Source organism: Motacilla alba, chromosome 4 (assembly GCF_015832195.1).
Source record: "Motacilla alba alba isolate MOTALB_02 chromosome 4, Motacilla_alba_V1.0_pri, whole genome shotgun sequence".
In the NCBI taxonomy this organism is placed as follows: domain Eukaryota; kingdom Metazoa; phylum Chordata; class Aves; order Passeriformes; family Motacillidae; genus Motacilla; species Motacilla alba.
Genome location: NC_052019.1, coordinates 66,942,788 through 66,964,279, shown reverse-complemented (window position 1 = coordinate 66,964,279; position 21,492 = coordinate 66,942,788). Strand labels below are relative to the sequence as shown.

At 43.8% G+C, this 21,492-nt stretch overlaps 1 protein-coding gene across 1 annotated transcript; it reads right to left on the bottom strand.

Annotated features, from left to right (window-relative positions):
• Positions 1–864: 864 nt before the first annotated feature.
• On the bottom strand, positions 865–20,760 carry ANXA5 (annexin A5). Its single transcript, XM_038136208.1, has 13 exons — positions 20,636–20,760; positions 20,509–20,551; positions 13,920–14,004; positions 12,799–12,893; positions 12,309–12,422; positions 9,616–9,706; positions 8,601–8,680; positions 8,119–8,175; positions 5,576–5,669; positions 5,103–5,198; positions 4,591–4,649; positions 2,462–2,584; positions 865–1,402 (listed from the first exon to the last, which is right to left on the bottom strand). The coding sequence occupies exons 2-13, from the start codon at positions 20,515–20,517 to the stop codon at positions 1,340–1,342; spliced, it is 966 nt and encodes a 321-aa protein (XP_037992136.1). The 5' UTR covers positions 20,518–20,551; positions 20,636–20,760; the 3' UTR covers positions 865–1,339.
• Positions 20,761–21,492: the final 732 nt, after the last annotated feature.

The following is a 21,492-nucleotide window of genomic DNA, read 5'->3' as shown; positions in this document are numbered from 1 at the left end:
AAAGAAAGCAAAATCTCAACATAATATAATTTTCTTTTCCTGCATATTTTACACTGAAAACAAAGCACTTAGTAGCGCAAGATCATGACAGCACTATTTCAGAATTACAATGCAAAAAATTTAACCTTTACATTTATTCAACATGAAAGTTTTAAAGCTCTTAAGAACCTGTGAAGACTCTGATTCAGGAGGACTATTAAAATGTGCCTTTCCTGCAGCTGGTGTGACTGACTGATAAGCCAAGTTTAGAGCCATGGTGTTCAGACCTTACCAAGGCATGAAAGAGAAGCCTCTTTATTCTCCCTCACGTCAATTTGATTTTCAGATCCAGTCATAAATGCTGAGCCAAAGCAGAGAATTCAAGGCAGCCCACAAAAAGGGCTGGTGCTTCTCTCACTCCGCACTCTGCTACCTGATAACCTGAGGGGAGTGACGCTGCAGCCATCCACCTTTCTCACAAGACCCCTGAAGAACAGATTCCATCTCCTCACTTGCTTTCATCCCAGATATCCTTGACTGGTCCTAGAGTGCAGCACATCTGCTCTACGTTCGCTCTGCACAGCAACTCTCCTTCCTTCCCTGCCCCAGCTTTAGAGGAGAAGACAAGCACAAAGCAGCACAAAATGAGAACGCAATGCCCCAAGCAAACACCAGTATTTTGGTTTTTCAACTGTACTGAACAATGGCATCACCACAGCACCCACATCCTAGACTAGACATGAAGATGGAGAGCGGCAAAACACCACAGATACTTCAAATCCTCAATAATGGGAGGAAATATATACCAACAGTCTGAGGCAGTGAAATCACATCAAAGGGAAAACATAACAAAAACATGGAATTAGATTAAAGACCACAAACAACTGTGATGAGAGGGGAAAAATTTATTGGTCCTTCAGATTTCCAATGACTGCTTGTAATATGTTCAGCAAATTCATTCCAATATTACATACAAAGGATTTCCTCACTTGCCACGTTAGAACTAGCTTAAGACTCAATGGAAATGTAAGGAATAAACACCAAAAAAGGATCATCTTGAATTTATTGTGAAATACATGATTATTTTTTCCTATTTCAGCAAAACACCTGTAAAGAACTGGGCTCTGTGCTCAGCACCCACCTTCCATGAAGGTGACTCGCAGATCACAGAAGGCACTTGAAATTCCTGGAAGGTGGGACATGGGGAAGAGAAGGGATAACAATGCGCTCCTTTTTACTAAGTGCAATCCTAGTATAAATTCGAGCAGCCACAAAGCATTAAGATACAAAACCTCAGGCAGACATGCTAATGAAGGGCTGCAAAGCTGGAGTACAAGGAGAGCTGCGTGTCCCCGGCCCATCAGTCGTCGTCTCCGCCGCAGAGGAGCAGCAGCGCTTTCCTGTAGTCCCCGGACGTGTCTTTCTGTCAATGCAGCACAGCAGCACCATGAGTCACCAGAGCAGCTGCCGAGGAGGGCCCCAGCATATTACAAATTCATCCCACCCACAGGAAATCCACACAGATGACTCTCTGCTCAGGAATGACACAAGGAAATACTCTGCCTCTTACATGAGAGCTGTATTTACACAGACAGATTGCCAGAGACAAAAAATCTCCAAAAGCTTTACTAGAAAACAGAGCTGCCTGTTGCACATTGGAAGCATTTGTCTGCAGGAGAAAGTCCAAAGGAGAAGCCCAAAGCAGCACCAAAAGCAAGACATGGGCAAAGTGCACCTGCCACTGCCTAGAAAGGCGCCAGCTCTGCTCCCTGTAATCAGTGGGAAGCTCTGATATGAAATCTGTATGGGTCTGTTAGGCAGTGCCAAAAAGAAACGCCACCCAGGCTAGTTAAGGGAGCATAATGTCAGGAATGACAACAGAAAAACCATAAAAAAGCAGGACTTTCAGTATAAAACTAAAGGAAAAAAATTAAAGTCTTTCGGCTTAACTTTGCAGCAACAGCTGGCTCCAGATTTCTTGCTGGCTCCTTCCCTTCCTGCTCCTTCCCATCCACTCAAAGGAAATTATGACTCAGAGTGGTTCCACAGTGAAACCCTTTTCACTTGGAAATGTTGCAAATGGTTCCACACCACGACCCAAGATCTAAACTTCAACCTCATGGTAATTTAGACTCCCAACCCCAGCGTTACTTCTCTAGAGCCAGCACCCTCTCTGAAGCACTGCACGATAAGGAACCCAGACAAGAACAAGGAAATGATGCAGTAGCTAAATATGGTGTATGAGTAATTGCAATTTCAGAAAACCACATCATCTGCTCTAGTGAACACTGGAAGGAAACATGTTTCCATAGGAAGTGTCCCCTTCTTCAACAATGCCATGTCAAAACTGCAGAGGAACTCCCTCTCAGAGTCCAGGTCCCCCAGCTCTACCCACACCCATCCTCTGCCAAGAAAAACAACAGTGGAAACAGTGACATCTCAATCACCCCTGCATTCCCTGAGAACAGAACAGTAATTTTACCTGAATCATTTGATACAATGATTTTGCAAAATTCTTTCTGAATTCTCGTCTAATATCCAGCAGATCAACTTCACTTCTGGAAACCATGACTCTGATCAGGGTGTCATCATCAGTGCCAGCCCCCTAAAGAGAAAAGATCAAATAACTTTCAAATATGAGTCTGTCCCGGACAGATGCTGCAACAAAACATGAAATAAAAACAAGTATTGTACAACATGAAAGCAACAAGTGGCATCTCAAACCATTCCTGCACCACAGTTCAGCTCCAAAACAGACAATATTTGAGACAGTATCATAAGACATTCACACTGAAATGTGGGGAACGGAGGAGCTCTGATCCCTGGACCTCTATCAAGCGCCAGATGCTCAGGCCTCTTATTTCAGGTTTCATCTCAGGCTTCAACTGTGAATGCCCACATAAATTTAAAAGACCCCAGTTCCAAGCTCACGCAGTAGCACAGCTGCTCACCACAATCACCATCAGTGCATCCTGAGGCTGCAGAACTGCAGTCAGTTCTGGAACTGGCCACCTTAATCCCAGCGGTGACCAGTACAAAGCACCATGATACAGCAGGACACAGACAGAGCAACTCAGCCCACCAACTCTCCAGCTGTTCATTATGGGGGCAAAGCTTCACAAACCTTCTCCAACCGCCCCACTCTGTTCATCACCCTCAGTGCTTGAAACATTTCACCTTCCTGTGCAGACCAAGACCCTGACCCCTCTGCTCAGACAAGGCAGACTCCACACAAGCTGAAGCCATACAAACTTGGATGTGCTGACCTGTGGATGCACCTCAGGGAAGGACTTGGCAGAGCCCCCACGGTCATCTTCAGCCTAATGTCCAGGGCCACTCAATCCTTCTGGGTGCAATATTCCTGGATTACACCTAAAAATGCCCTAAAGCTGCTCAAAAGTCATGCCATGAGTCCAGTGGTTTCTGAGGAATAAAAGCCAAGCTCTGCTCTACCTAATCATGAAAGCCAGCTCTGCCCAGTGCAGAACTTGTTATGCCAAAATAATTAATTACAAGTACAAAGTACATCTGCCAAAGTAATAAATGACAAAAAGCTTTCTTATCTCAAGTGTGGAACGATTTTTATTTCTATTAAAAAAAAACACTGGGGGATCTCACCAGCACACATTGGTCAGGCTCCTCACAAAAGTGTATAAGAATCTAAAAAATCTAAATCCTACAGGAAAATTGCATTCTTTAAAAAATAAAAATTAATAATTGAGAGAAAAGTAATCCTCCTCAGACAGCTCAGCCTACTGATACAATGTTTTGTATTTTCCACCTGAACCTTACTCTACATCGGTATCCACAGAAGCAGTAAAGGACTTTTAAAAATTAACCTATCATTTTGTGTCTCATCACTAACTCCCAAGCTGTCACCTCATCTTCTGACAAACGTACTTCAGGGCTCTCCAGCAAGGTGAAGGGAGGAGTTCCTCAGGGAAGCTGATAACTTGCCTGAAAACAATATAGTACCTGCCTCTGGTTTAATTAATATTACCCACTGGGAATTAAAAATTACAGCTTTGCCTGCTTATCTCTTCCCATCCAAGAGAAGGTGAAGACAATAGAAACATGGATGCACTGCTAATGCAATTCCCATGCAGGATCTTTTGCAGCTGTTTAAGCATTTCCTTTTCTCTGCTGAGTTACTTTTGCTTCTCAAAACAGGTTGTATAGTAACCAAAATGTGTTCCAAAGCTACCCAATGCCCTCAGTCTGTAAATACTCACATCCAAATCAAAGAGTTCCAATTTGCACAAATCTAAAATTCTTTCCTTCCTCAGTACATCTTCTACCTACGGACACTGGAGTTAAATCAGCTGGGAAGCGCTCAGTGGATATTGCCAGACGTTTTCCAGTGTAGCAACAGCAAACCAAAAAAACAGCTGATGAGACTAAAAGGTCGGTGGTCTGACAAACCCACAAGGAACTCCAAGGAAACTATGAATTGTTTGCATCCTCTCCCATCCCAGCACTCCCTGAACCTTTTGCAGATACTAAGTGATACTGTCAGCATTTACAGTGCCAGAAGAAATTAAGAACAAGCTAAAGGGAGAGGAATTGTAGCTGGAGGAGATGCAAAGTGACCTAGGGAAAACATTTACATACCTTCATGGAATAATACAGGGTCTCAGCAAAATAGGCAGGCACACTTCGGATGCATTTCACTGGAAAAGAAAAATGATTGAGTTATTGACTGCTATTAAATACAGGGCAATCTCTCATTGCCAGGACAAGGTGTGTGGCACTGGGTTATTCCTTTCAGTGGTGTCACCTGGTCTGTTACTCTGTTACAACTCCTTGGGTTCTGGGATTTAGAACAAACATTTATTTCTGATAGCAGAGAGTCTTTACTAGTCCAACTCTCCAACATTGTCCTAGATAAGCTGCCAGGAACACAGGTGAAGGCAGAGCTCTGTCTCAGCTCTGGCAGAGGTGCACATGACCAAACAGAATGCAGTTCACCACATCTTCTCCAGATATAAAAATAGATCCCAGGTGATTGATTACCTTCCTAAAGGAGCCCTGTTCTCACACCAGCCTCTGTGACAAGTGCAATTTCAGGAGGCCTGGGAGCAAGCAAAGGCAGCCTAGTGCTAGACACGCTAGGACTCAATTACCCACAGCCAGAAGCAGCTTCTCCAAATCACCAGAGGTCTCCCGGTCAATGGTCTCTTCAATCTGGAAGCCAGAAATGGTCATGTACTTGTCAAACACTGCAAAACAAAGTGTGCTCAGTCAGGGAACAGCCAACATTCCTGCCAGCAGCCCTCAGTTCAGGACAATGCCACCTGTGAGTCGTTATCCACACTTCAGGTGCTATTGGCCACTCACTGTCTTGTTCTGAGCAACAATTTCCCCCCAGATGCCCCCTGTACAACCCCTCCCTACACCTGGAAGGAACAGCTCCATGCATTATTCCAAACAGCCTAATCAGATTGGTAAAAGAGACTTCTGGATGGGTAAGGAGCAGGGAAAAAGGTACTGTCCCTCTATTATCAGCTCATGAAGTAGGCACCTTGATATGGGCTGAGCTTTTCCAGGCTGGCTATCAGGCAGAGGCTCTCAGCCCCTCATTAACCACACCACCTACCCCTCCTCAAGTGGGAAACGCTGCGGGTTCCCAAGATAGTGATGAACTTTTCTTCATCTGTTCCCCACTTCAGCTCCCCAGCTCTGAACAAAACCTGTTAGGAATTCAAGAGATGAAAACATCAGCATTTGTTTTGCATCCACAAATCCTGTAGAAAAGCTCTATTTGTCTCACTCTGAGGAGCATTAAATTTACTAACAAGCCATAGCTGGAGGGGAAAAAATGAAATGAAATTGCCAAGCACTGAATTAATCTTAGAAATAAATGAAAAAAATCTGAAATGGACTGTGAAGGCATTTCCATGAGTAATGCAGCTTCAGGCCCTGAAACTGGCTGTGCATAGTCCTCTTCATAAGGACTGAAGTTTGCTGAAACTGTGATAACACAGCAGCTAAAATCTATTCACAGTACTGCCTTTTCTGCCCTTTTTTCCCTTTCCCTTTCTCAAAGAGAGTAGCAAACATTTGTTACATGATGGCTCTTCAACAGCAGAACCACACCAGATTGGCCCAGGAGGAAGTTCTCCAAGAAGGAGGGGAAGATGGATCTAGAAGCTCTCAGAAAGAGGATTTTCAGGCTGATAAATTCTTAGTTGTTTGAAACCAGATTTTAATAATGGTTTTAGCATGTTCGTGGCTTTCCAGGCACGTCTGTATTTGATGCAGACAAAGACGTGCATGCATTTTCAGCACCAGGAAAGCAAAGCACTTCAAAAAGTTGGGATGAGCCAGGAAGAAACAAGAAAGAAAAAGAAATTCAGAAAATAAAACAAGTTATTTTTCCCAACAGCTGGAAAACTTTGCCTTTTCCCAAACTGCGTGCTAAGCGCCCTGTAAGGAGAAAGGTTGTACATATTGTAGTATATATGATCTTTTTAATATTAATGGTACAGAATGAAAAAAGGTGGAGAGGATAAAGCTCTCAAGGCACTCACTGCCAGGCTATTTATTACAAATAACATATGCTAAGCCCTCCAAATGCATACCAGCACTCTCCATCCACTAGCAAATGAGAAGTCCCAGTACAGCATTTAGAAAAATACCAGTAAAAGATTGATTTAGAGATACTAGAAGTTACAAATAGAACTTGATGTCAGCTTTAAGTTGGTGTGCTTTGCCACTGGACAATACACAAAATGTACCTCAACTGTTTAACTGTATAACTTTAAAGAAGTGATAGTCACAAAAGCTCTTCCTAAAAGTCAGACTTTCTGCTTTGGGCATTCTGAGAAGTCTCACAATTGCTTTGAATTAATATTTACTAATCATAAACAAAAAGTTTAAAAATCACCACTGAGCAAAAAGTTTGCCTTCTAATATACCAAGTCCTTTCCAGAATATATGACTCAAGAAAAACATTGGGAAGCCAAAAATACTCCTGCACCTGCACAGTCATGTTCCTCAGTTCTGACCATCTGTACCTGGCAAGAGCAATTAGAAAATGACTGAATCTGTTCCAGCTGTGTTGGGTGGTGAATGGAAAAGTCCATTGACTCAAGGTCCCAGCCCAAGTTAAATGTAAGAAGCAAACCACAGAGACTGTTTGGAAAACAAGGACCTTTTCAAGAGCTGGGTTTTAGTGCCTCCTAAATTCAGCTGCTTTTTTAAACCAAATTAAAGGGGCCAAAATGAATCTATCTACCACCTACCAGGGCCAGTGCTTCACATGTTTCCTCAATTACATAGGCCCAGCCAAAAGCAAGACTGAAAATTTCATGGAACAATCTAGTTCACAATTCAAACATTTGCCCCTCTAATTTTCCAGCTGTAATTGTCACAGGAAATTAACTTGAAGAGCAGAACAACAATGCTTTCTGAATCTAAGTGACAAAGGCTAGGCCTGTACCAGTAAAACATATTTTGCCAATCTGTCTCTCAGTCTTGCTGGGCTATCAGGAGAACGTTTTATTGATCTAATATTCTGTGTTTAATCCATGTCACCTTAAACAATCCCTCTATTTCTTTTATCTCAATGGACAACTTATGAGAGGAATACGTCTCATGCAGAGTTGTCTGAAATGACTGAGAAGAAACATGTATTGAATGAATCGTAATCAAATAATTGAAATATTGACCATCACTCCAACAAGCAAATGGCACCCAGCTAGAGAAAGACAAGGACACCAATTAACTGCTGGCATTCCTTTCCATCCAGAGCACAGGGTTAGGGAGCCATCATGGACAAGGGATTAAATTCAGAGAGAAGTCCAAGTCAGGTATTAAGGAATTAACTGTTAACATCTGAGTTTTCCAGCAGTGGGTCCCTCAGCATCACCAAGCCCCAGCCTCTCTTCCAATGATCCACTCACTCTTTGATTCAGGTCCCTCAAAGTAATAAGCAAAACTCAAGTGTGAAAGTGCCAAACATTTTGATCCAGGTATTTCAGGTTTTGACACTTCTTTTGTCCAGAACATACAATAGCACATGAAAACATATAAGAAAAACACAGAGAACTATCACTCTTTCACATTTGAATTCCAGCCATTTGCCATCTTCGTGAGATAACTCGTAGAAATATCCCAAACCATAAGTCAGTCACCCACCTGAGCATCCTGCTCAACAAGAGCTTCATCAACTCCAGCATCAGGATCTCTGTTCCCCTAAACAGAAATTCACAAGTTGTTAAACTGAAGAATTAGAAGATACGTCAAAAAGCATTTATCTGTTATATTGAGCCTCTAAGTTACTGTGACAAGTCACCCCCTAATGCATCTTCTCCAAAACCACCTTGTTTTACCCTTTTGCCTGCATGTGTCTGTAGGAAATAAGGGTCCTCTCCCCCTTTCGCCCTCCAAACCCCACGTAGCAGCGCCTGCTACACCCATGGGCATCACAGAAGTGTTTTGCTTCAGTGATACGGAAATGCCACAGCAGAGACCCCAAGGCTGACCCTGCACATCAGAGGAAGTGCCTGAGCTCCAGAGCCAGTCCTGCCTAGCACCGGGCCCATCCAGAGCCCAGTTTAGTAAGCAGGAAGTGCTAAGCGCACCTAGCAGTGACAGTCACCCCACAACAGGACACCAACCTGCAGCAGCACCACCAGCAGCCTCTGGAAATGGCCTGATGTTTCCCCTGTGATCTTATCCTCCAGGTCAGCTTCATACTCTGCAAAAGAGCAACATCCACTCACCACCCTGCAGGCTCCCTCGCTATTTTAAGGGGAGAGCAAGGACAGGCAAGAAGTTCACTTGACTCACAATTTGTAGAATCATCTCTCAGAAACATCTTAAACACTCAGAACACGTTCTGCTTTCACTTACAACATAACACTACTCAAAAAATGGAAAATAGAGCACCTCACACCTCATGTCAGGAAGGGATTACTCACAATATTTTGAAGTGCAAGGTGACATGCGTGGATTCAGCTCGTTAAGCTACTAAAGAGGATACAGACATGGAGCCATGCTAAAATATGGCAGTCTCACTGCACAGAAGTTGTGAGCCCAGAAAAGTTTGCTACCAATAAATTTTTCCCCTAGAGACTCTGTGTTTGGGCTCAAAATTTGTTAAAACATAAGAATTTCTTGTGTGGCAGGAATCTGCAGAAAGCTAAAAGAAATCTGTTGAATTAAACATTGCCCTGAAAAACAAGCCCACAATCACAGGATAAAAGCATCTACTCCTGTAGACAGCCAAAAGCTGCACCTGCTTTAGCGCAAGTGCACTTGAACACAACATAGAGCAAAAGGCAAAAAAATAACCCCACACGTCTGTTTTTTTACGTGATCAGTTTTCTTGTTTTCAATTACTGAAAATTGCCTTTCAGTCAAAGGCATGAAAATAACAGGGGGAGGAAGTACATGCTTTTGAAAGAATTCTAACTATAAAGCACAAAGCACCAGAACCTCAGTCATAATCCTGAAATAAAATCTATTTCAATTTACAATTCAAATTCTAGCTCCTTTCAATATGAAGTTTCGCAACACAGTAGAAAGAATTCCCTTGTATTGGACACATCCATCAGTTCAGAGATAGACCTTATTTGAAAGATGAGCTAAAATCATATTAAAGGAACTTGACACCCTTATACAGAAAATTACCTTGCTGATAAACCTGTTTAATATTCTGCACTTCTGCAGGTGTTCTGGAGGCAAGAATTTCAGTCAACACTTTCTCATTGGTTCCTGCTCCCTGCAGGGGTGCAAGTATGAATCAGTTGATAGAATAACAAAAGGAAAACAAGAAATCTCTTTGACAATCAAAACCAAGCATCAACTTATATATTTGGATCAAATAAAACCATTTTCTTCTTTCTGATATCCTGTGGGGGCTTGGAAGATGATTTCTCCCTGTCAGCCTTGATAGTTTTCAAAACCAACCCAACAATTTATAAAAGCCCAGTGCTGCAGGATTCAGAGGGGCCCTTCCACACCCAAGCACAGCCAGGTGTGCCTTGTGTCACAGCATATGCCACAGTTGAGACAGCCACAACACACAGTGTCACCATACAGGATCAGAAGGCTTCAGCCCACACAGAGGAACACCACACCACTCCAGAAGGCGGCAAGCATCTGCCCTGCTTGTCCTTCAGCCCAGCCTTTTATACCCCCCATGTTGATGCCCTGCACCTGTGTGCCCTCTGCTCCCTTTGGTGGTTGGTCAGTGCACCTGGGCACTCCATGGCTCATTGCTGTCAATGCTGCTCACCTGCTGCTCACAGCTGTGCCCACTGGGGATGAAGCTGGGCCACAGCCCCACTCCAAATCACCACCAACTGTGTGCCTACACCTCAGTTCCTTGCTATTACAATCAAGGAAAGAAAAGTGACTGGAGTAAGTTTGCATCTTAGCTCTAATTCATAGAGTGTCTGTCACCAGCCAGGACACAGATAAGCACAGAGCCACTCAGCACAGATCTGCAGCCTGCTGTGAACTGTGTTGTTAAACAAACCCCTTCCTCCACTGGAAACACTTCACAACAAAACTGCTAACCCAGATAGCTCCAGCAATTCTGCAGCTCTTAATGACAGCAGAAACAACAGCCACTCTTTCGCTTTTACAAGGATAGAACTTACAAAAGGCAGGCCAATATCTTGTTTCCACAACTCTAATCCTTTGTTTGCAAGAACAATCCACCGCTTTTTACACATACAAAGGAGTCATTTCACAAAAGCAACACTGAAATGCAATACTGAGCATTTTTTGCTTCAGCATGTTATTTACAACCTTTCCCATAAGGAAAACACTGAATACTAAACACATACAAAGATATGCAACCACACACAAAGCTATCCAGAATACAAACCTGCCAGGTTTCAGGCAATCATTTCCAAAAGGCAGATTGTTTCATGAACAGGCAGACCCAACAAGGGAGGCAGGCACAGTTAAACTCACTCTACTCTAAGCAGCAGCAGTGAAAACTGATGGGACAGCCTTCAGCACAGAGTTAGTGCTCTTAGCTGAGTTACCTCACAGTGAAGTTCCTGCCATCACATCAGCTTTACTGCTACCTCCCTTGGCTGAACTGCAGCCAGTACTGACATCCTTTCCTGTGCAAACAGATTCTCTGAAATTCCATGGTCTTGGGTTTAACCTTTTTTTTTTTTAAGTGACAAGAACAAAACCACTCTTGTTTCACTATCTCGACTTTCCTGCCTACACCCATCTGTTCTGTCATTTCCCTGTCAGTCTTTGACTCCTAAATCAATAAGAGGAGCTTGGGAATACAAATTTTTTTTATTAATTAACAAGGCCTTTATCAGTGTCTCTGTACCACTGGCCCTTCCCCCACCCCCAATGCACATAAAGGCATTACAGAAAACCTCCAGGAATGAAGTTTCTATTGCCTGAGGGACTATTTGCTGGGACACAAGTGCATGAGCACTTGCTTGCACAGTTGACTAAAGCCTACATATTAACCAGCTGCTCATCCAGGATCTTGGGAGTTTGCATGGAAGCGTCATTCCACAAAGCACTACCTCACAAGTTCAGTGTCCTCTATTTTGATCAATACTGTAAATAGTCCATGGACATCAAATTCCTGAAATGCCATAGACGTGACAAAGGTTTGAAAAAAAGAGCACACGCAAGAGACACTGAAATTTCTACACATCCACATTGTAAATTGTTTGTTTACCTGGCCTGCCCAGAAAGGCACTAAATGCACTCACTAAAGAGAAAATTTAGAAGGGTAACACTGATAAGCCCATCAATTATTCCCTCTGTGTTACTGAAGGCAGTTTTTTAGAGAACATTCAATACTACAGACAATACCTGCTCATAATTCTGGTGGACACCAACTTACACAAGCTCATCAATTTTGGACTTGCATTGCAATCCATCAGGGGTAACACACTCCGTAGCTTAAATCACAGCCAAGAAGAAACAAAGAGCACCACACTTCTGTTAAATGCTCTGAACTATTTCTCATACAGCTGCATAGTTATAAAACTTCAGCTGCTCACAGCAGAAAAATCCAGAGCCCTCTGAACTTCAGCACTGCACTTGAACAGCAAAAAGAATATGAGAGCAACTGTACATCTACTCATTGTCTTCAAACCAGAAGGAACAATTCTTATGCTTTGTAGATTTCTAAACTGCCTCTGAGTTATTAGGATGAAAAAACACCCAGGCAAAACCATAGCACTGGCATCAGTCAGCATAACTTGGCTAATTTTTTTTTTTTACCCTACTTCTATTAGCACTCCCTTTAGCAACCCAATCCATTCCTAAAAAAAACACCAACCAAAAGCACCAATCATTTTGTGTAACGCATCAATTCTCCATCCTCTTACCTTGATGGCATGCTTCAGTGCATGAGCATCAAAAATATACGCTGGTCTCATCAGAGACACCATCAAGGTTTCAAACTTGCCAGTAAGTTCTGATTTCAGGTCATCCACAAGATCCTAGTGCAGAACAAACAGTGCTGAGATGAGCAAGGACTAAGTATTTTAAAAGGAGGCACATGAGTCTGCAAACTGAAAGGCTTTGGACACACAGCAAAAAAGACAAGGGACACCTCTCTTTTTCTTATAATTGGTACCTCAGCTGAAGCAAACAAGGCAGGAGAAAAGGATGAACAGGCATTTGGAAAACCTAAAACACATGGTGATTTTTTTTTTAGGATGAGGCAGAGTGGAGGAAAGGGGGAAGCAATAACAAAAGTAGATATTTTTGCAAGGAATGTTATACCAGGAATATGGTGAATGCACCTCGTATTTTAAAGTAATAATGGTTAACCAGAACCAGTTCATTTCCAGAGGTAATTTTTCTTCTTCTTACCCTGCCAAATAAGGTTTTAAAGGCAGAAGCTATTTCTTGACGCTGAGCATTGTTTCTGGTGGTGAGGATCGTCAGCACAGTTTCTTCATCAGTCCCTGAAGTTAGAAAGAACAAGAAGTTACAAACACACTCTGAAAAACCAACTACAGTGGCACAAACTCAAAAGGCAGTGAAAGATGCTTGGACAACAACAGCCTACTGGCAAACAGCAGAAGCATTTAAAATAACAAATGTCACCCTACCCCAAGCTGAGCCACCAAGTTCGGTGCAAAAACATGACTGGAGGACTTAACATGCTGTTTGTTCTCCATCAGTGCTCTGATCCAGACTCTGCTCCAAGCACCAGCTATAACATTTAGTCAGTCTGTTTTCCACAAAAAGGTCCTGCCTTTGGGCTAACCAACAAACTGCCAACTCCCAGCAAAACTCAGTCCAGCAATCCCAAACACCCCAGAGGGCAGCAGTGTGGAGCTATTATCCATTTTATACACAAAGCTTGCAAGGTAGGTCCTCCCAGCCCTACTGAGTTTGCCTGCAGGCTGAGGTGTATCACACATCCCTCCTTCCCCTCCTTCTGCTTCCTTGCACTTCAGAGAAAGCAGCAAATCGTGGTTTGTTCTCCCAGGAAAATTTGGGGCAGAAAGCTCCAGTGTGGTTTTACAGACCACTTCTTAGTCTGCATTCACAGCGTGTGCTCACATTCCTTGCCCCAGTAACTGCACTGTGCTCACACACTTCCAGGGCCAGGAGGCTGCTGCGGATTTTCCAGGCAGATTTCCTACAATGCTGCTGTAATTCTCTGCAGCTGTCCCTGTAAATCCAGAGCTACTGCACTGTAAAACTTCCGTGTGCCCAGAAGAGCATCTGGAACATCCATTTCTTAATGGGGAATGTGCAAACCCCTTCTTTTTTCCCTCATGCTAACCCTAAAATAAACATCCTTGAGAGCTACGCTGTCACAACCAGGACACGCCCAGACCAGTGCGGTCCTGGGGCTGTCATTCCATGGCTTGTAGATACACGCCCTACTCCCATCTACTGAGATAAAAAATTAGATCAGAAAGGATGTTTGCAAAGGAGGAAGAGCCTTTTCTTTCCTGTAAAATAAAAATTATCCTTACCCAATCCCTTCATGGCCTTACGAAGGGCTTCTGCATCAGCTCTGGCATCAAAAGGAGCGAAGGCTGTCACGGTGCCTCTTGTGTACTGGGGGTGAAAAAGGGTGAGGGGGAGAGGGAAAAAGCCATGAAATAGAATATTCCATCTTTCAGTTCATACATGAGCTCAGGCTAAATTTGAATTCACAATGCAAAAGCTGACTGTCTTTCTTGCAATTGTCTGGCTAAAGAGCAGTCTGTGAGTGTTTAAACACGGCTCACTCCAGAGGCACTCCTATGGCTTCCCTTAGCAGTGCAGCTAAATTTGGGTGTATTTCCATACCAATTCTGCAAACTACTGTTATCTCCAACACTGCAACCTGAATGCAGGGAAATGACTAAGAATTTATCATATGCTAAAGTAATTTTAAAAACTAATTGCCCAAAACATTTATGCTAGGCAAATGGCACAAAGACACATATGGAAATAAGAACTTCTCCTCAAGAAAATCCTACTGGAACTCTCAAGCAGTACCACACCGATTTTTTCCACCACCCCACAACCCACTGACCTCTACAATGGCTTTCAATTTTTCATCATAGTGCTTTTGATATGAGCAACCTCTTAAAAATAAGCTACATTAGTTTACAGCTAAAAAAAAAAACAAAACAGTTCAAACATAAGGGTAAGAGATCAGTTTGTCCAAACACAAAAACAATTTCACTAAGTTTCCATGGAACATGGCTCTTGAGGGAATTTTTCTTTGGATTAAACATACAAGGACATTAATCATCTCTGTGGAAAAGTTCTGCCTTTATTTAAAGAGGATAACTCATGAACATATCTGTGTTTAGCACAGTAGTAAATTTATTAACTATGGAAGTGGCCAAAAGGGGAAACAGCCTGGTTTGGGGAAGAGAAAAGTGTTTCCAACAGCTGAAGAGGGGAAACTTCCTGTAAGCACTGCCATAAAAACACAGCAATCAGAACAGGAAGGGCATTTTTCTACTCTCAAGAAAGAGCACGATAGCAAGTGCCAAGACACCTACTGAGATTGGCACCAGATTACTCCAGAGGCAGCACAGCCATCTGGCCTTCCCTGGAGCTAGGAATTTCAGCCACTCCGATCTCCAGTCAATGCACTCAGAGACAGGTCAGCCAGAAGGGCAGGGACAAAAGAGCAGGAACCAGAAACTGCCCCAGGACTCCCTTGTGCTCCTGCCAGCAGAGACTCTCCACGGCTCCCACTGCAGCAGCAGCAGCCAGGAGTCAGGTTCACTTATCACATTCTGACAGATCAGAACAAAAACATCACAGTGCTAAATGGCAACAACAAATTTCTTTTTGGGAGATGGTTTCCAACAACCAGGATAGCTCAGAGGTGTGACAATCCTACTGGAACACTCTGCTTGTCCCATTATAAGCAATTTTTTTCAGGTAATATTTTGAATCTATTTACTGTCATCTTACTAGCTAATTCCAAAGGCTACTATGAAAACAATCTCAAGGATTTGGGACTCACTTTCATGAACTGAATTAATTTGGTAAAACAGATAAAGACTGAAAAGTCTTGCCCTCCTCCTCCCTTACTACCACTCCAGCCCGAGTGGGGTTATTTCTTTTATTTTTCTTCCATATCATCTCAACATAATGAATAATACAGAAGTACCACAATCCTCCTTTGGAAATGACCAATGCCAACAAATCTCAGAGGAAGCAGATATTCATCTTTTGCTTATCTTGTTATAAGCTAGTGGAATTCCCCTTGACAATTCTTCTTGTGACAACAGTCCAACATTCCTGTGTGGCTGTTATAGACCAAGTATGTGCGAACACTAAATGCCAGACGAAATCTCTCTGCGTGGCCCTTCTCGTTTTTGTTAACTGACAGGAATCCTTCAAAACTCTCTTTTCCAAAGTGCTGCATAGAAAACCTGACCATGCACTAAGCTCGATGAGCAGTTCCTGACAATCTCCTGGTGCAGGTGAAGCCTAAAAGACTTTTCCTGATGTCTTAGCACCATTTGCATTCCAGGCATTCCCTTGAGGCACACAGCACTCAGTGGATTTTGGCTCCCCACCTGCCACAACCACCCTCCACCAGAACCTGAGATGCACCTGCCTTTAGGAGCCACATGTGGGCAGATGTGACACTCCCAATAGTTGGACCAGTACTGGGAAAGGGTGACGCTGTTCCCAACTCCACATCAGAGCCCAACTCAACCTAGTGCTTTTTAGAGCACTGCAGTGTGGCCTGACAACTGGGGTACAGCAGGGATTACTCAGGCACACTGCGTTCAACAACCACAAATCCATCTAAAACACTCCACTATTCACAAGTGCCCTTTTAGTTACTCCAGTTCAGATTTCTCATTTGTTAAATCGACAGACAAGAGCAGAAAGCTCTGCAGCAGAAAGAGACTCAGTCCATGGAGGGAAGGGCAGTCTCCCCCTTCCCAAACATGGCACATTTTGGCCACATAAAGAGAGGGCAGCACCTCTTCTGAACCACCATCACAGTCTGACCCAAACTTGCTGTCACAGCAAATCTGCAAAGGAGCTATGAATCAGACACACTTCATTATTTATTTACCTCTATGAAAAGATATCTTTAGTATCACTAGAAACATTCCTTGTTGTTTAAGTAAGCAGATAGACAGTAACACTACAGCCTCATAGGTCCTTTTCTCTTTGGATAGTAAGGATAGTAAGCTCCCCACCCAGTAGCACCCAAAACACATCAATGAGAAAGACAAACAGTCTTTGATATAAATCCTTTTGTAATCTGGAGTTATCCTTGACTCAATCACTACACCTTACACCAGGCAGTAAAATATAAGGAGAAGCACAACACAAAAAACCTCAAGACAAAGTGTATCACAAGATTATAACACCCCAAACCCACACACATTCTTTTCTGTCCACATTCTCCAATGCAGTGATTGTTGTTAAGGAGTCATGTGTACTGCAAGTGAAATTTGTGATCACACACCAGAAGTTAACAGTGGCTTTTATTTTCTCCAGACACTTTCCAATGAGACCAATGAAGCTTCTAGAAACACAAAATTAGCATGAAAAGGCAGAGGGAAAAATTAAAAAGACTACAAAGCAAGAGAATATTGCTTTAGAATTTATGCCACTCCAAATGAGGAAATGGACATTCTCTGGTACCTTTGTCCAATTCCATGTTAGCAAAGGTTTGCAGGAAAAGATAAAACCTCAGGTGAAATGTTTCGAACCAGCACCTTGAAATGAATGTCTCCCAAAAGACAATTTAGTATCACAAACTAATTGGGCCACATATCCTGGCAACAGTAACAATAGTCACTTAACGAGGTTCCTTTTCATTTTCCTCACCAAGTCACTATTTCCCACTCACAAGCTGCTGTGTTTAGCCACTGTTAAATGCAGAGCATTGATATCAGCAAACAACAGACCATACTTGAACTGACTGAGACTCCTTCCACACTACCATGGCTCTGTATCACCTACAGCAACTTGTTCTCAGTCAGAGTTCACAGATGAAGAGCCACCCCCTTTCTCTGCAGCAACAGAAACAGTGTCTCAAAAATTGGCTGCTGGAAAACCCAGTATTTAGCGTAAAGAAGGTGCTGCGAGACTTTGTTTTTTCTTTTTTTTAGCAGCCATTTGTTTACAAGGTGGCACAGAAAAACTGTAGAGTGGTAAGATTGGAAATGGAGAATATTAAGCAGCAAAGAGAGAAGTTATGCTATTTCCAGCAGACAAAGGAGAGCCCAGAAGGTCATGTGCTTGAATAAATGATAGACTGCTATAAGATGTCTTACACAAGACCCATTTTGCAGATAAACACAACACAGTGTTCACTGCTGACCTGAAAGCCTTCAGAGCCATTGGAGCCCACACAGAGACGCCAGTTCAACCTGTGGTCTAAAACCAACACGACACAAGAAATAGGCAATTATTTCCTGACATTTCAAGGGCAGTACAGCGCAAATGGCATTGTGAGTGGATGGATACAAGCACAGAGCTGATGCAAAAGTAAAACTAAAAATACATGTCTGCAAAACACCTCTCCAAGTTGAACAGTACTTCAGACCGTCTGCTTAAAAAGGAGGAGTACGCTCAGGTCAGCAGACTACTCACATCTGCCCCACTAAATTTAAACTCTTGAGAAAAAACAATTACACAACATCTGTGGTGAACTCTGAGTCAGTACACCACAGAGATATCAAAGATAGGGAGGAGGGATGGAAAAAAAAGGAAGAGAGGGGGTGGGAGAGAAGAAGAGCAAGCAGCAGCTACATAGGAACCAACACAGAGGCATTTGAGAAACCCATCCTCAAGAGTAACCTCAACAGAGCCAGGGCTGCTCAGAGCCCCGTTCTGAAGGAGTGTTTGTACTTTGGAATGTGAGAGAGTCTTCTGGAGCACTACGGAGCTGCCAATACTATTCCTGTGGTACGAGTCACACATGCACATTGGCAGAACAGGAACTCCAGATATAGTGCAGAGCAGCCACACCTTGAGCAGCAGCAAGCAATCCTTTTCTGGCAGTTTATAAATGGACACATCAAATACTCCCAAAGCTTTATTCAGGAAAAAAATTAAGAGTAGCAGACCAAAACAGATCAGTCCACAGCACCTGCTGCTTTCTTCCCAGATTTCTGAGCCAGCAAGCACAGGGCAGCAGCTCCCAGCCCATTCACTGAGGAGGAGGAGATGGTGCCTGGTGCACTGCTGCAGTAACAAAGACCACTGCACACACAGCTGGGAGAGGAAGGGCAGCTTGTCAGGGCAGCAGTGCTCCCTCCAAGAAAGCAGATAAACACAGGCAGGGAGAGACCAGCCTGCGCAGCACACGCTGTAGCTTTCCTACAAAATGAATGAACCTTTCTATTCTGGACAGTGAACACACAATGTTCCCCAGGCCTTTGGGCAAAGTTGAAAAAAGGCTTCACAGAACTGGGCAAGGACAGGTACTTCAGTGACCAAGACTACAAATATAACTCACCTTCTTCAAAGGTTTTATTCTTCAGTGATGTACCTAGGCTAAACTGAACTCCAGCACACTGTGCTGCGCAGTCTCTGTGAACTCTGCAGCTTTAGCTGCACACAAGGAGTTTCTGTCAATTGACAGTCAGCATTTCAGGGATATTTTCACTCTTACCTCCATTTCATAATGCAATATATAGAACAGGCAGCGGTCATGAGAAGTAGAGCTTCTTCAGCCTGGCTTTTTATTTTCATAAAATGAGTTACAGGCTACAGTGCTTTAACACTCCCAGTCTTTTGTGGCTGCCTAACTGCACAGGCAAAGAATACTGCTTACGTGGAAAGCAGCCCTCTGAATGTGGTAACTGGGGAACAAGACCTCCCTAGTAAAAACCCTTATTGTTCCAGTGACTTCCATCTACCAACACTCACCACAGATAAAAAAGCCATCCCCAAATGTCACATTAGGCAATAGAAAATTTACTACCTGAAGCCAAGAGTAATTGGTTTGCACTAGCGAAGAATGAAACATTGCTGTTAAGAAGATGAATTAACATTTGTCTCTGTGGGACAGACAAGAATATTGTCAATTTCCATGCTTTTACTAAAAGGCAGTTACCCTTAAGCCTATAAACAATGCTACATGTACTGTAATAAAAGGCTTATTGTCCAAGTATACCACTCTGGCCAGGTGTCCTGCATTGGCAGTGGTAAGGGCTCCTGTTTTCCTAACATGCATCCTACAAACCTGGCCTGATATTTAGAGAAAGAAAAATCCCTTCTCTGTCACTCAAAAGAAAACCCCAAAAAACCTCACAACTTCAAGAATTTAGAAAAATACTATTAAAACATTTTTCTTTCAAAGTTCTCTTTCTTTCTTTTATAACTAAATCCAGACATAATACGAGTAAATATTCACAAGGGTATTAAAACCACTAATCACTCAACTCATTAAGTGCAATTACTCTGACCTTTGTGAGAGCTCTAACAGACTTTGATTGCTTTCACTTCCTACAGCAGTACAAACCCCATAAAGCCATTACAAACCCCTACAAATAAGACATTAAACTCTTATTTTACTTTTCAGAGAATATGCATTTGATGCAATTATAGAAACAAATGCTGGAGTCTGCCCCATTTTCCACACCTTCACCCAGGCTTAAACCACAGCAACCAAAGGGCTGCAAAAGAAAGTACCCCCTCAAATGAAGAACTGCACAACAGCTCCAAGGCTCCTAGAAAAACTCACGTTAACTATGGGAAAACTGGCAATGTAAATACCGAGCCCTGAGCCTCACTAGGCACTGCCACGGCGGTATTTTTTTTCCTCCTTCCTTTCAGTGGAAGGAGCCTCCACCCATGCGCAATATAAACACAGGGTACCGATAACTTGGCCAAATTAGTGGAAACCAGTGGAAAAAAAAGGGGAAAAAAAGTTGTGCCTGACGTGTCCCTCACATGATCCCCGTTCCCCTCCCGTCCGCGTCCGCCCGGGCTTGGGGATGGGCTGGTTTAGGGGAGCCGAAAAGAAATCGGTGAGGAGTGAAAGTAAGGAGAGGGATAATACGAGGATGTCCCCGGGAGCGGCCGGGCACGGGCCGTCAGGCCGTGTCCTCCCGGAGCCGCCGCCTTCCTCACCTTCGCCATCTCTGGGATCCTCCGGGTGGGGCCGAGTCCGAGTCTGCAAAGAGAGATGCGACAGTGAGGGACAGCGAGGAGCAGACAGCGAAAGCGCCCGCCCGCCTCGGCTGCCCGCGCCCCTCACCTCCCGCCGCGCCGCCTTGAGCCACCGGGAGCACCGAGTGAGGCACCGAGCACAGCACCGAGCGAGGCAGGAGCGAAAAGGGAGGAGGTCCCGCTGCGGCCCCGCCGCTCTTGCCTCACCCGGGGGCCGGGCCAGCCCCACCCGGGGCGGGCAACGAGCCTCGGCCGCTTCCCGGGGCTGCCTGCAGGCCGGGCACCGCCAGCCGCGTCCTGGCTTTCCCTTCCATCCCTGCCATGCCCTGGAAGGCTGGCATTAGTGCTTTGTTTCTTAGCGATAGTGAACCTTTTAAAAGAAAAATAACATTTGCCGATAGACAGCCTTCAGCAGGAGCTCAAGCACCCTCCAGATGAAGTCTGTATAAAATCGGTGCCCACGAATCTGAAGGGGATCCTATCCCAGCACTAAATGGCAAGTCTGAACTGAATTCGGTAAAAAGCAGACATTTTATCAGCTGACCTAGCTTGGCTTCCAAGTAAGCCAGGTTAGCACAACAAGCACAATGTTGAACAGAATGTTAGGGCTGTAGTTCTCGACTATCAGAAATGGCAAGGATTTCAGGCAATGACACTTATTTACTTCACGTCTTCCAGCAGGACCATTTCCCTGGCCCAGGAATAGGGAAGACAGATCCAGTTTAGGAGAGCAAGGAGGATGCAGTCTGCAGGGCTACTCAAGGAGCTGCTCCATCTAAGCTGCAGACAGACTCACTCCCTCAGCCGCACAGCCTTGAGTCAGAAGGAGGAAAAGTGACTGCAATGCAAATGGAATTCACTGTCTCTGCCAAAATAAAACATGAGCATAATCCCGCTGTGTGAGCATTTTAACATGTAACAGTCACTTCTGTCTGAAAGTAAGTT

Coding starts and splice junctions, on each gene's coding strand:
- ANXA5 (XM_038136208.1), bottom strand. Junction 8,681..9,615: donor TAAACAGGTTTATCAGCAAG/GTAATTTTCTGT, acceptor GCTCTTTTGCAG/AGTATGAAGCTGACCTGGAG. Junction 4,650..5,102: donor GAAGCTGCTTCTGGCTGTGG/GTAATTGAGTCC, acceptor TTTCTTTTCCAG/TGAAATGCATCCGAAGTGTG.